General features: G+C 47.2%; 1 protein-coding gene across 1 annotated transcript in view; it reads right to left on the reverse strand.

The window, feature by feature from the left end:
- Nucleotides 1-5,979: 5,979 nt before the first annotated feature.
- Nucleotides 5,980-13,166, reverse strand: part of LOC126526666 (uncharacterized) — an 80,511-nt gene continuing 73,324 nt past the window's right edge. Inside the window, exon 3 of the mRNA XM_050174532.2 lies at nucleotides 5,980-8,127. Coding sequence (XP_050030489.1) covers nucleotides 7,977-8,127 — 151 coding nt within the window. The 3' untranslated portion in view covers nucleotides 5,980-7,976. The remainder of the gene's footprint in view (nucleotides 8,128-13,166) is intronic.

Here is a 13,166-nt window from a genome sequence, read left to right on the forward strand (position 1 = left end):
GCACGTGTCCTGTGTGGACGGAAGGAAGCAGAACGTTGATGACTGGGTTGCTCGTGTGTGTCGAGGGCAGCCGTATTCTGACTTCTCTGGTGCGCGTGCGAAGAGCTAGTTAGTAAAAGACACATTTGTTCAAAGGTTCCTCTGTGTTGCGTAAGTTACGCAAGTTTGGTTGTTTGTTTAAGGAACGTGTCCTGTGTGGACTAAAGGAACAAATGTGAGTCAGCGTGATGAAAACTTTGTAGAATGCAAGTACGTGTTCGGAATAGGGACCGCAAAGCTAGCGCGATTGTGATTGCGTACCTGTGGAGTTGGCCAGACTGTTCAGTGGCAACAGTACGTGAGATAAGTAGGCCACTGTGATAGGCTAAGAATAGGCTGTTCGTGAAGTTAAGCTGCTTAAGTCATGTTTGAGTATAGGTGTCTGAAAGGCTTCGGTTTAATTCTGCGTAAACCTTTACTCTTGTGCAGTGCGACGGTCGGGTTTGGTCGAACTCAGGAGGAACGTGAACGCTCGCTTTGGTGGCACGAAATTTTGGGGCAAAATTTGGGATTCCCAGTTGAGTGACTTGCATGGAAATTGTGATAGGAGCCCTGGTGGGTTAGCAGCTAATTCCGGGCGTTTGAACGCTGAGCGGTATTGTGTTGCCGGGTCGACTCTTCTGTGCCAGTTGTTGTAAGATGGTTGAAGGCATTCCAAGTACGCAGGGGTTGCAGAGAGCAAAGCCATCGTCTTGCTCGCCAGCCATTCTCTTCCTGCCCAGCGGTTGCCAGCACTGGTCAGGCGAGATTTTCCGGGCCATGGAGGAGCTGTTAAGAATGGCCATACGGGGTGGCAACGTGCCAGCTTTCAGCCCGCTGCACGTGTTCCAAGCCCACCAGTCGGTGCGCCCTTCCGAGAGCTGCGAACGGCCGGCAGCCACGAGGCGCACGATCAACTCCGGAAATTGGTACTTGGCCGCACCACCCGAGACAAAGCAGTTCTACAAGGCCCTCTGACGTCGGCACTGAAAGCTGGGCAGTACCGAGAACTGCGGATGACCGGCAGCCACGTGGCGCGCAGTCAGTTCAGGAAGGTGGTACTTGGCCGCACCACCCGAGACGGAGCACGGTTCTACGAAGCCCTCGGTCGTCGACTCCGGAGCCTTTGTGTGTATGAGTTCGCACCTGTGTGTTTGCGTGTGTGTGGGCGTAAACGATACTGCGGAACGAGTCCCCTCGGTCGTTGACTCCGAAGCCTTAGTGCGGGGCGGCGGCAAGTTTACAATGCTTGGACGAACCTTCCCGACCATTCCTGCTCCGTCCTCGTCCGAACGATGACGTCGAACTATGACGTCAAGCGGAGAGCTTATAAGCAGCGTTTGCCGGCTGCTAGAGAGTGCTCGTGTCGTGATCGTTGTCGGGAGCTGAGTGCTCCTTGTCATGCTAGAAATGAACTAGTGAGCTGTGTGCTCGTAAACTGTTTGCTGTATGTTGGTTTTGCGGGCTCCATATGGGAGTCGCGCTAGTCTGCCAATGTATTTTGCTTAATCTGTTAATATATAAATAAATCCTGTTCACCGAATTCCTGTCTACGACCTTCATCTCCTTCAAATGGTGGCAGCGGCGAGATAGTCCGACAACTCCTACATCTGGTCGACAGCGGTAGGACCGTCCGACAACTCTTACAATACGAGTTAAAATGCACTCATTTATTTACAGGGATCCATCTTGACCACTTCTTTTTCTTCTTCCCCTTCCTGTTCTTGTCTCTTCAGTGTTGTTGTTCTTCGCCGGAACATCACATATTTGATGTATCCTAAAAGCAATATTTTCAATTTTGACATATTGCATTGATTGGTTTTTATCACGTGATAGATTTTTTGTGGTATGTGTCGTTATACCTTTTTTGCGTTCTTCTCAAGCGTCTAGATTATTGGTAATATTGCTTCGAGGCAGCTACCATGCAATACAGTCTCGCATTTTCATTCTGTTTCTTGCAGTTGCTGTGATATCAACTTATGCATATCTATAGTCTGTTTATCCGATAGCATATGCTCTTTACTATGCTAAATAAAAAACTTTAGCACACTCAGCGTTCTTGCTCTTCGTCATTGTATGTGTACTTAGAATTTGGTTTACGTATGTTCTAGTCATTGTTGATCAATTTCTAGTTCATTAAGAATTGTCTCTGGGACTTTTAGTTCTTCTTGATGTGCTTTTATTTCGATTTACATTGCATTTCTGATGTTTTGCTCAAACCTTGCATAACTATTACTTTTTCAATAAAGTGCTGCTCTGTGATATTCTTTATACATGCCCTCTAAGGTCAGAAGCCCTGGCCTGGCTGATTGTCAAGACGCGCCCATTTCTTAGCCGGATGTCATCCCCATTTTGGCTGTAAACATTGCTGCATCCGAAAGGCGGTATTCAGGATTCGGTGTGTGGAAATGTTCCATTTCATGCGACTTGGTCGAGGACGCTTCGAGTTTTATAGGCAACAGTCCTTGGTGCTACGCCAGGAGCTCAGTAGTATTAGACACCAACGCTTCGGCTCACCTGCAACCCGCGAAAACGAGCTTCACATTATCGTAAATCTTTCCAAACTACTTCCAGACCATCTTTTTGATAAAGTCTTAAAACCGCTTAGATATCGCACATGAAGAGCGCTGGCAAATGGATTATTTGTGTATTTTCTAATCCTATTTCAAGAGCAGATTTTCGAATACGTTTTGAAGAGCTGTTCTAGATGGTCTGAAAAAGTAATTAAGCCGGGCATTCGCCGACATATACGCCATTTCAACAATGAAGTTTTCTTATTCGTCTCTTCTTTAAAGGGTGTTGATCATCTCAGACAGAAGCTATAAAAACGTTATGTATCTCTTTTGTGCTACATAGGACGTCCGTCCGAAACCTCTGTGAATTCATTGGGCTGCCCAACTACCACCACCGTTCCCTACCCAACATCGCCCGAATCGTTATACCACTGGCCAAGCTTCTCAAGACCGCTAAAATTCCGCCCGCTCCATTGTGTCCTGGACGCCCGACGCCGAAAAATTATTCCAAGTTGGCAAAAACGCAATGGCAGATGCCACCTTGTGCATCCTTACATGGATGCACATGGGTGCACCCCCTACATGTTGCACCAATGCGTTTTATCACAGATAGATCTATTGCGGTTGCCGGCGTCATCTTACAACCGTTCCAGTGCAATTCCTGCTGCCCCCTCGGGTTTTTCTCCCATATGCTGGAGCTTTCAGAAACACGCTACAGCACGTTCGGTCGGCAGCTGCTTGCAGTGTACTTGGGCATTTGACATTTCCGGCACCTGCTGGAAGGAACCAGCTGTCACGTCCTCACGGATCACAAGCCTTTGACCTTTGCTTTTCGTGGGGATCACAACACTTATACCGCACGAAAGATACGGCACCTCAAGTTCATCTCCGAGTTCACCGTGCATATCGGGTAAATTAAGGGGCCAGTCAACTCCGCCTTTCCTGATGCCTTCTCCTGTATCGACACAATATCCACGGGCACACTTGACTTAGAAGAAATTGTCACGGATCAGTGTTCAGACGTCCAATTTTGGGACCTCCGGTCCTCTGCTGCGTCGTTAGCGCTGTCCGACGCCTCTTTCATTTTTAAAGCAAAAGCTTTACTGGCGGCGAACTGGCGATTCCGCCGTAGCCATGCTCCGATGAGGCACATGACGTCACACTGCGTTCCTCGTCGTTGCTGTCGCCTCCGCTCGCTTCGCAAGCTGCGTCGCATGCCTGATAACATGTCGGAGGATTGAAAAGGAGAGCTCGCGTGCGCCCCAATCATAGTTGAACCAGCAGTAATTCTAATAAGCAGGAGGAAGCCTGGAATCGACATCGGAACGAGATGACAAGGAAACGCATAGACCAGATAACAGACGAACAACGCGCCAAACGACTGCGGCCGCAACATAGTTAGACAACCAGACTAACGTGGACTTGCAATCAAGATTAATCAAGGCTAACCATGCTATGCCTTAGCTTTCGCTACGTATATCCTGGCATAGCCGAGCTACACCACTGCCAATTTTCTTTAGGCACTACCACTTGCGACTTGTCAAGAGGCCGAACACGCCCACTCGTTTAACTCCGACTCCGCCATAACGTATTTGGCAAGCTACACAGCGCAAGTCATCCTGCAGTTGGTGCCAACCAGCGTCTGGTTACTTCCCGCTTTGTGTAGCCGAGTTTGAACTCTAGATCACGCGCGCCACTGGGCTTGCGAATGCCTTCAGTGTAAGCGATCCAAGAGGACGCGACACATGAAGTCACCAATTCACTCATTTCGTCCACCGGACGCCTCGTTGGACTACATTCACATCGACATAGCTCGTTGCCACCATCCCGAGGTGATCGCTACATACTCACTTGAGTAGGCCGTTATACCCGCTGGCCTGAAGCCTTTCCTCTCATTGACATAACGGCACTTACAGTGGCTTCCGCGTTTGCAGTGGATGGATCTCGCGCCTTGGATGCCCCTGCGTTGTTATGACCCATCGCGGCCGACAGTTCGAATGTGATCTCTTTCGCGAACTCATGTGTCTTCTTGGCGTCCGCCATATCCATACTGCCACTTATAACCCACCGCCAAATGGAATAATTGACCGCCTTCACCGTCAACTTCACGCCACCTTGATGGCCCACCAAGCTCGCATTTCTTTCGTCCTGCTAGGCGTGCGCTCCTCCTTCAAGGAATACAATTCGGAGATAGTTATGACCATTCACAAAAAGGTTTTCTTACCCGCTGATTGTTGACATGTATTGCCTTCTAATTCATATCGATTCTTGCGTTTCCTAAATATGATTAAAAGCGAAAGTGAACATCACGCGGTCATCGAAGATGTTCAGATGCTACTGTTCAGACATTAAGCACAATACACAATGACGTTGTTTACTCTCCTTACACAGGCTTTCACCGTTTCTCTGATGTTCACAGCTTCCAAAATTCTTCTCAGGTGAAAGTACACCTTGGTAGCCGAGATTTCATCTAATCGGGCAGCGTTACTGGCAAATGAAGACTAAATGTGGCCCACGGAACTGATCAGCTCTTTTCACGTAGCCGCCATCTTAAGTGCGCACATGGAGGGAGGAAAAACTCAGAAGTGAGCGTCGCGCAATGCGATTGAAGCCAAACCTGTCGGCGCAACACGTGACCGCACGTCAAAGTGCGCGGTTGGCTTCGGTGTTCCCGCTCTACAGGCAGTGCCACGGTAGAGCAGCCGAACAAGCACGCACCGAATAAAAACTACTGGTATAGCTACTGGGAACCAAACGTCTCAGCAAATCCCCATTATTGCTCCGTGGTCTCGACGCAAGAGGTCACGTGTTGGGCCAGCACTCAGCATAGAAACTGGCTACAGGGAGCATTCGCTCGCCAAGGCTGTCTGCGTGACGTAAGGCTCTCTCCTAAATTTTCCTTTCTCTATGCGTGTGCACAGCGAAATGGATTGGATGCAGTGTCCACGTCCGTGCGGCTATGGCTCAAAAAATGCAAAATACTTGCATTTACTTTGAATTGTGCTTCAACTGTGTGTGCCTCAAGAGGTTATAAAACAATTTTGTTTTCAGTAGCACACAATTGTCCTTTTATTAAGCATTTAATCTAAAATAAAGTTGTCATAAGGGTTGTTTAGGAGTAAAAAACAAGCACAACATGCTACCGGAAAAGATGAAGGGTGCTGATTGGGCTGTTTAAGAAATGTCGAGGGTTGTTGCCCCCATTCACATAAAGTGCCAGGTCAGTCTGACGTCCGCACTTAGGAATAACTTCAGTTTCGAACCTTCACTTACAACGAGTGCATAGACAGAGGGACTGAAAGAACGACGAATACAAGTGCTCACTTCAACTGATTTTTATTTTGAGTAACAAGCATATGCACCAAGACACCAAGATAAGAGCGCCCCTTCCAAAGCACGAAGACAGCATGATTACGCATTCAAAATTCATAGGAACCATCACCGCCTCCTTAAGATGAAGAAGCGCGCATGTGCGACGTCAGAGAAGCAAGTTCTTTATCTCTTAATGCAATTGACGGCTTACTAACCGAGTCATCTTCAGGGATAACTGCTGCTTCAAAGATAAGTCTAGTGTTTTCATTAGGATACCTAGCTAAGATACTAGTCTTTTCAAAGAGCGCAATACAGCCGCATTGTGCGCAATGGACACCTAGAAACCTTTCCCGCCCTTTGCGCAATTTGTTGCTATTTTTTTGCAATCTAACATCTAGACACCTTAAAGGCGGTCATGGTTTCTTTGAATTTTGAATGCGCACTCGTGCTGGCTTGGTACTTTGGAGGGGCGCTTTCGTGTTGGTATATATGCGTGTACTCAAAATAAAAATCAGTTGGAAGTGAGCGCTTCTCTGTGTCGCTCTTTCGTTCCCTCTGTCGATTTACGCGCTGTAAGTGATGTTGCCAATGGAATACCAACTAGCCCGTACCCCAATCCTGCTTCCGTTTGGAATAGTCTTACGTTATAATGCCACAGAACACGGTCCTGCGCGACGGTGCGTTTATACGCAGTACCATATCGCTGTGTGGTATTTTGTAGCGACACGCACTACTTGTCCCTTGTTGCTCTGCACTGCAATACGGTGCGCTAGTTGGTAATGCACACTGCAGTAACAACAACGCGATAAATGAAGACTGAGGCTCAGACAACACAAGCGTTTATAGACAGCGCAGGTGTCGTGTGTGTTTCAGTCCTCGTTTCTAACACTGCTTCCACTGCACGTCTCTGCGCTGTCCTTCTCACCTACAGTGCGAGGGCCACGCATGCGGTAACACGGTGGCGGAGGCTGAGTCAACGCTCATCGAATGACCGCAATAAAAATAACCATGTTCTACCGTGGACCTCTTTGCTATCGTTCACGCACATAGGTTGCGTTGTGCACCATGAAGCTTACGTGCAGAGGGACGCGTGGCAGTAAATTAGGGCGGGCACGATCACGGCCACATCTGTTCACGCTGTTGCTGCATTTAGGGGTTAAAAAGTTGCCAGTAACTTAAGTATCGTCACGTAATTTGCATGCAAAACTAGGAGCACTTGTCTAAGTTATCAGCTGAAATTACAACTTCATCTTAGTCCACCTTAATTCTACTTAGAGAGTGGGCCCGATCGTTTTTTTTTTTTTTTTTTTTTTTTTTTGTGGTGCGGGCCTCAGCGTCCAGACAACGCCATCGCTGTTCACCGTGGCATGTCGCAGTGCGAGCAATGAAATCTCCAGCGCCGGAAACGTGACGCCCTTGGGTTTTGCCAGCGCAGGATGACAACTCCAGATTCACTAAATTGGGGAGCATTTACTTCCTTCCCGTTATTATCCGCGACACCCAAATCAGCCACCAGCATTGCGATGAATTATCCTATTAGATTTTAGTTGCCACACACAGCGCTGCGGTGGAAGACCCGTCGCCGTCCAAGTAAGGTACCTAGGTGAGTTTTAGGCAGTGCCATTTCCCCTTTCCCGTCCTCTTCATCTGCCTTCTACATAGAATGCCACCAGCACCCTCACAAGATTTTGTCAGAATCGACGCGCGTGTCAAGACAAAGAGCTTTTGTATCTTATAACGTACTACATTCATTATTAGTTCTCGTTTTGAAACTATCCGTGCAGTAAATTAATATACACGCGTATGTTGCGTAAACCATGTCTCAGGAAAAAGCTTAGGACACTTTTCATGTCACTTGACCGCAGTAAGCCAGCCACGTACGGGCAATGCTGGAAGAGCGGGGGATGAGGAGTACGGCGGATAAATGAAAGAATGATGTTACCTTGAAACTTCTTATCTAGGAACTCGTCGACCTAAAGACATACATGTACAGCGCTACCAACCTTTTGTGAAAATATGGACACTTCATTTATTTTCTATCACAACCATATCCATGAGTGAGTATACCATGAGTCACTCTGAATTGTGTCATTCTTTTGTGGAGAAAAGGTATGGTATGGAGGTGCGAAATTATCAAGTGTGCTTGGCGAGAGGATTGACTTGTGCAGAATCTTGCACCGACTGGTGATGCGGGTGACAGACGATCTTTTCGCAGCAGGCTGGAAATGCCCCCGTTCCGTGTGTCACGTGACATCCGGCATGCGGCAAACCGACAGCGATGCACCTGGTAGGCAGAGGGGAGGGAGGAAAGTAACGCAACACGTCACTGCTTCGTAACATACACGGACTGCACCGTCATCACGGGAGGCGAAACTGACGTTCTGTACCGCGTTTCACAAGTAGTTTGCAGCAGTAGGGAATGTACGAGGCGTACACGGGTAATATCCTTGCGCAGCGGAATATAGTTCCGCACGTAACTAAAATACACTTTGGTTGCTCTAGAGAATTTTATATTTGTTCGCTACGTGATACGGTACAGTGATATATGACACGATAGGACTTGTGCGCATGCGCTGTCATATTCCGCGAACTACTGTGGCGGCTACCCACGGTAACTACAATAGCCACCCTAACCGTGATCACCTAGCAACATGGCAACACCCGTACCGCGCCAACCGCCTGCTTCGATCCGAACTTGCGTTTGTTACTGGTTCTCCCCCTGTGAGCAAGAAACAAGAGGAAATATCCGTCATCAGTAAGTCCCATCTCAAAATGAGGTGAAAGCAGTAGGTATACTTTCTCGCAATTATTCAGATCGGCTGTTTCTTTTCACGCCGCTAGGGCTGCAAATACGGCGCCGATTCGTAAAATTGATTCGTTAAATTCATTTCAAGTTAGCAGATGGCGCTACAGCATTAGCACTGGTAATGTGTTGACTATGCTCAACGCTATAAAGGTCTCCCTGTTCACTGCATCATGAATTTGCTACCACGCTCTACACTCTAAGCAGTTTTACAGCTTTATGGATATATACAGGGTGTTCAGTTGTCGCATAGCTAACACTTTCACATGTAAGGGGTAAGGTCAAATTGTTGATGGACACCAATGATGGCATCTTTTTTGCCCACTTTTTCTTGCAAGTAAAAATGATGACAGTTGAGACAGGCGACATGAAAAGCGATTTAAATAAAGCTTCACGTCCATCCCTGTGAAACTTACTTGTCAGAAATTTCTATACTGCTAAGGCTGTCTAAATAATTACATAGTTTTCAACTACGTCTTTTGTCATCGCACGTGTAGTTAAAGCTCCATTGCCCTCTATACATCTTTAAGGCCCTAACGGTAGGGGTAAGGTAAGGCCCTAACGGTAAGGCCCTAACGGTAGGGTAAACGGTAGGGACAAGTAAACACCCGTAAGGGTGTAAACATTTTCACAGTGAAGCACTATAGGTGATGACAGTAGCGAGCAAGCGCCAAGTAGACGCCAAGAAGACGCTATGGTGCAGCAAGGGTATTGGCCCTTACTGTCGGGTTCAGCAGGCTGCAGTGAAAGCGTACAATTTAATCCTCGCTGTCACATGCATGTACACGCAGCTTAGGGTTACGGTGGTCGTGGCAGTTTTTGCCTCAACCACCAACCATGGAGGCAGGATAGCAAGCAATCGCTCAGCAGACAACGCGGCGCGGATGAGCACATCTCGAGGGGCATTCGGCCTTCCCATTGAGTAAAAATTCGTGTAGCCTCCGGAGTGCTGCAAAGAAGTACTACGATAGAGACATGATCGTCGCCTGCACAATAGTCATATTTACACCTACAAAAAGAAAGCTGCTGCACATGGTGTTAGAACGCTTGCAAAAGTTCGCCCGTATACTTTAGTTCACCCTTTTTCATGTGCTCACCATCTCTCTCTTAACGATCACTGCACTCACTGGCTATGGCTTGGGATAACGCATGCCCTAACCATTTAGCTCCACTGGACACACTTAAAATGAGGCCATCCGTGCTCGCAATTTCCAGCTAACTCCGGTGCAACCCGTTTGCACTCTCGAAATAATAGCGATATTCTACCATTGATGCCGAGACGGCGGAAAAGGGGTTGTGTCGATTCTTAAAAGCAATGAGGCGACAAAAACATGAAAGGAGCCTTCACATGTAGGCGGGGCGTTGTCAACTCTGGGGACTTGAACTTCACAGAAAACCATACAGGATTCGTTTAATACGTCTTTTCAATAAAAAATAAATTCTGACGTTCTGCGTGCAAAAGAACACAATCTGTTTATGAGACACGCTGTAGTGGGGCACTCATGTATTAACATTGGTACGTACGGTCATTGAACGTGTAGCAAAATCTAAGCACATCAGCGTCCTTGCATTTCGCCCTCATGAAATTACGGACGATGCGGCCTGGATCAAAACCGCGGCCCGGAGCTCAGCAAAGCAACGCAACAGTCACTAAGCGACTGCAGCGGCCTTATTCATTCATTTACCCCCGCCGCGGCTGCTCAATGGCCATGGTGTTTGGCTGCTGAGCACGAGGTCACGGGATCGAATCCCGGCCACGGCGGCCACATTTCGATGGAGGCGAAATGCGAACACACCCGTGTACTTAAATTTAGGTGCACGTTAGAGAACCCCAGGTGGTCGAAATTTCCGGAGTTCTCCACTACGGCGTGCCTCAATCAGAAAGTGGTTTTGGCACGTTAAGCCCCATAATTTATATTTATTCATTTACAAACTCCTGGGAAGCTCCAAATAGGTGTACTATGTGAGTAGGGGCAGTACATAAGAAATGTCACATCACATCCCTTTACTACCTTAAAGACCCTCTTTAGGGGATATTACATAAAGGGTGCGCTAACAAATAAGGTTACAATACGTCTTTATACTGAAAAGTGGGCTCTAAAAATCCTGCAAAAATTCATGGACACGTGATAGCTGCACTGTCTCGGGAAGCTGACTCCAGTCCACTGCTGTGCGAAAAAAAAAATGAGGCACCGTAGGGGGTAGTGGAAGCACGTTAGCGTGCAATTTGATACGGATGGGCAGTGGCGTGGGATATGCGCGTCGGTGGGATGATATAGGGCGCACATTTGAGGCAGTTGCGGAAAAACTTGCGAACGAAACAGGTTGGCGATGCGGCAGCACACGAAAAGATTTAGAAGACCAGTTTCGCGTTTATGCTTACGTCATATGAGTATGAAGAATGAATACGCCTAGTGGCACGATTTTGCACGGATCCCAATTCGTTGATTAAGTATACCTCCTGCGGACTCCACATGGGCACCGCACATTCTAGTTTAGATCTGATTAGATACGCGAGAAGCTTTATGTCCTGCGGGGCGTGACGCAAGTGACGCTTGAATAGACCGAGACATCTGTTCGCTGATGAGGTGACCTAGGTGACCTGTGCGCCCCAGGAAAGATCGCAGGATAGGTTATTTATAGGATTGGACTTGTTCAACAGATGAGTTAGAGATTGCGTACAAAAAAAGCAAAGGATTACGCTGACGTTAAAATGAAACGAGTTTTCGTTTAGTGGGATTACGCTTAATTAGCCGAAGATCGTACCACTCCTGTACAGGGTTAAGGCTACTTTGGAGCGCAATTCGATCAGAAAGGTTAGTAATTTATTTATTTATTTATTTACTTTGTTACCCTCAGGGCCCGAGGACATTACAGAGGGTAGTGGGTACGTTCGATAAAGTAGAAAACGAAAAAAGACAGCAGTACATTTCTATAAAACTAAAAAGAAAAAAAAAGGTGACACAAATACAATAAAGCAAATTAACAAGAAATAGCGCACAGTACATGGAGAAAAAAAGAAAAAGAAACGCTGAGCGTAAAAAGCCCAAAGCGATCTTATCAACGAAGAAAGAAAACAAAAGAAGTGAAGGTCAGAACAGTAATATATGCCTACAAAACAAAGATTGGTGGGATCAAAGAAAAGGCTAAGCAAAAATAAGAAGAGTGACAGTGCATCCAATACCACTCGCGCAAGGACGGTTGCGATGTCTCACAGCGGCTTTCAGGCAGCACTTCAAACCACCTGCACAGTTCGGGTAGATTTTTATGTATTGTTTCGTGCCTCGTATAGCACGTCGGCGAGGCCATTAGCAGCTGGGTGATACGGTGAACAATACGGGATTGTCATTCCTCCCATCTCCCGCCCACTTTGCAAGCTTTCTGCTTCGAAAAGCAGGTCCGTTATCACACACTAAGATCGTTGTGCTTCGAAAACACCCAGCCTTAAGAAGAGCTATGAAGCTGTTGGCGTCTTCCTTTCCTGCCCTGACCATAACAATCCTTGTACATTCATCAATAGCAAGCAAGAAAGCTTGTGTTTTCCTGACGTCTTCCCCTTTCTGAGCTCCGCGAAATCCAAATGAACGACTTCGAACGGTATACTTCAATGCTTGGTGGTCATCATTATATCTGTCGACTGCCTGAACTTGACTTTATTCTCCTTGCACAGATGACACTTTCGGATGTAGTTTTTGGTATCATCCTTCATGCCTGGCCATGTAAATCTCTTGAGCACATTATTGCACGTGCGCCAGAAGACATAATGCCCACCGGGTCTTGGGGTGTCATGGTAGAGATGCAGTATTTTGGGAACCATTGTGCCTGGAACACGATATTTGCCATCGATAAACTTCATTTCTTCGGTGCCCTCCCAAATCTTCACGTGATTAATTTCTTGAGGGTAGTCAAACGTGTTCAGTACCAGCAACCTGGGCAGTGCATCAGCGCCGGCGAGGAGACCGGGGCGATGGCAAATGACGAAATCAAACTGTTGGAGATAATTTCCCCATCTAGCGATGCGTCCTCTTGGTTGTGTCATGCCAAGAAGGTGAGTCAGTGCCTGGTGATCCGTGAAAAGGGTGAATTTCGCGCCTTCTATGTAAGTTCGAAAATACTGCACAGCTTTCAATCCAGCCAGTGCTTCTTTTTCTGTTGTAGAGTAGTTGATTTCAGCGGGCTTGAGTGTATAGCTGTAGTATCCGACTACATAATGCTTTTGGTGCTTAGTCTCCGATGATTTCTGGTAGAGAGTGGCGCTGGTCGCAGAATATGAGACATCTGTATTCAGCACAAACGGCAAGAAGTCTGGTATCTCTAGGATAGGGTCCGACGATATCATTCTCACAAGTTCACCGCACGCAATCTCACAGTCATCGTTCCACTGGTAAGGTATACCTTTCTGCATCAAGCGTGTGAGACATCTCGTCTTAATGGCATAGTCTTTGATGAAGGACCTCAAATATCTGGCTTGACCTAGGAAAACACGCAGTGAGTGTATACCATAGGGCTTCACCAATTTT

The sequence above is a fragment of the Dermacentor andersoni genome, chromosome 8 (assembly GCF_023375885.2).
Source record: "Dermacentor andersoni chromosome 8, qqDerAnde1_hic_scaffold, whole genome shotgun sequence".
Classification (NCBI taxonomy): Eukaryota; Metazoa; Arthropoda; class Arachnida; order Ixodida; family Ixodidae; genus Dermacentor; species Dermacentor andersoni.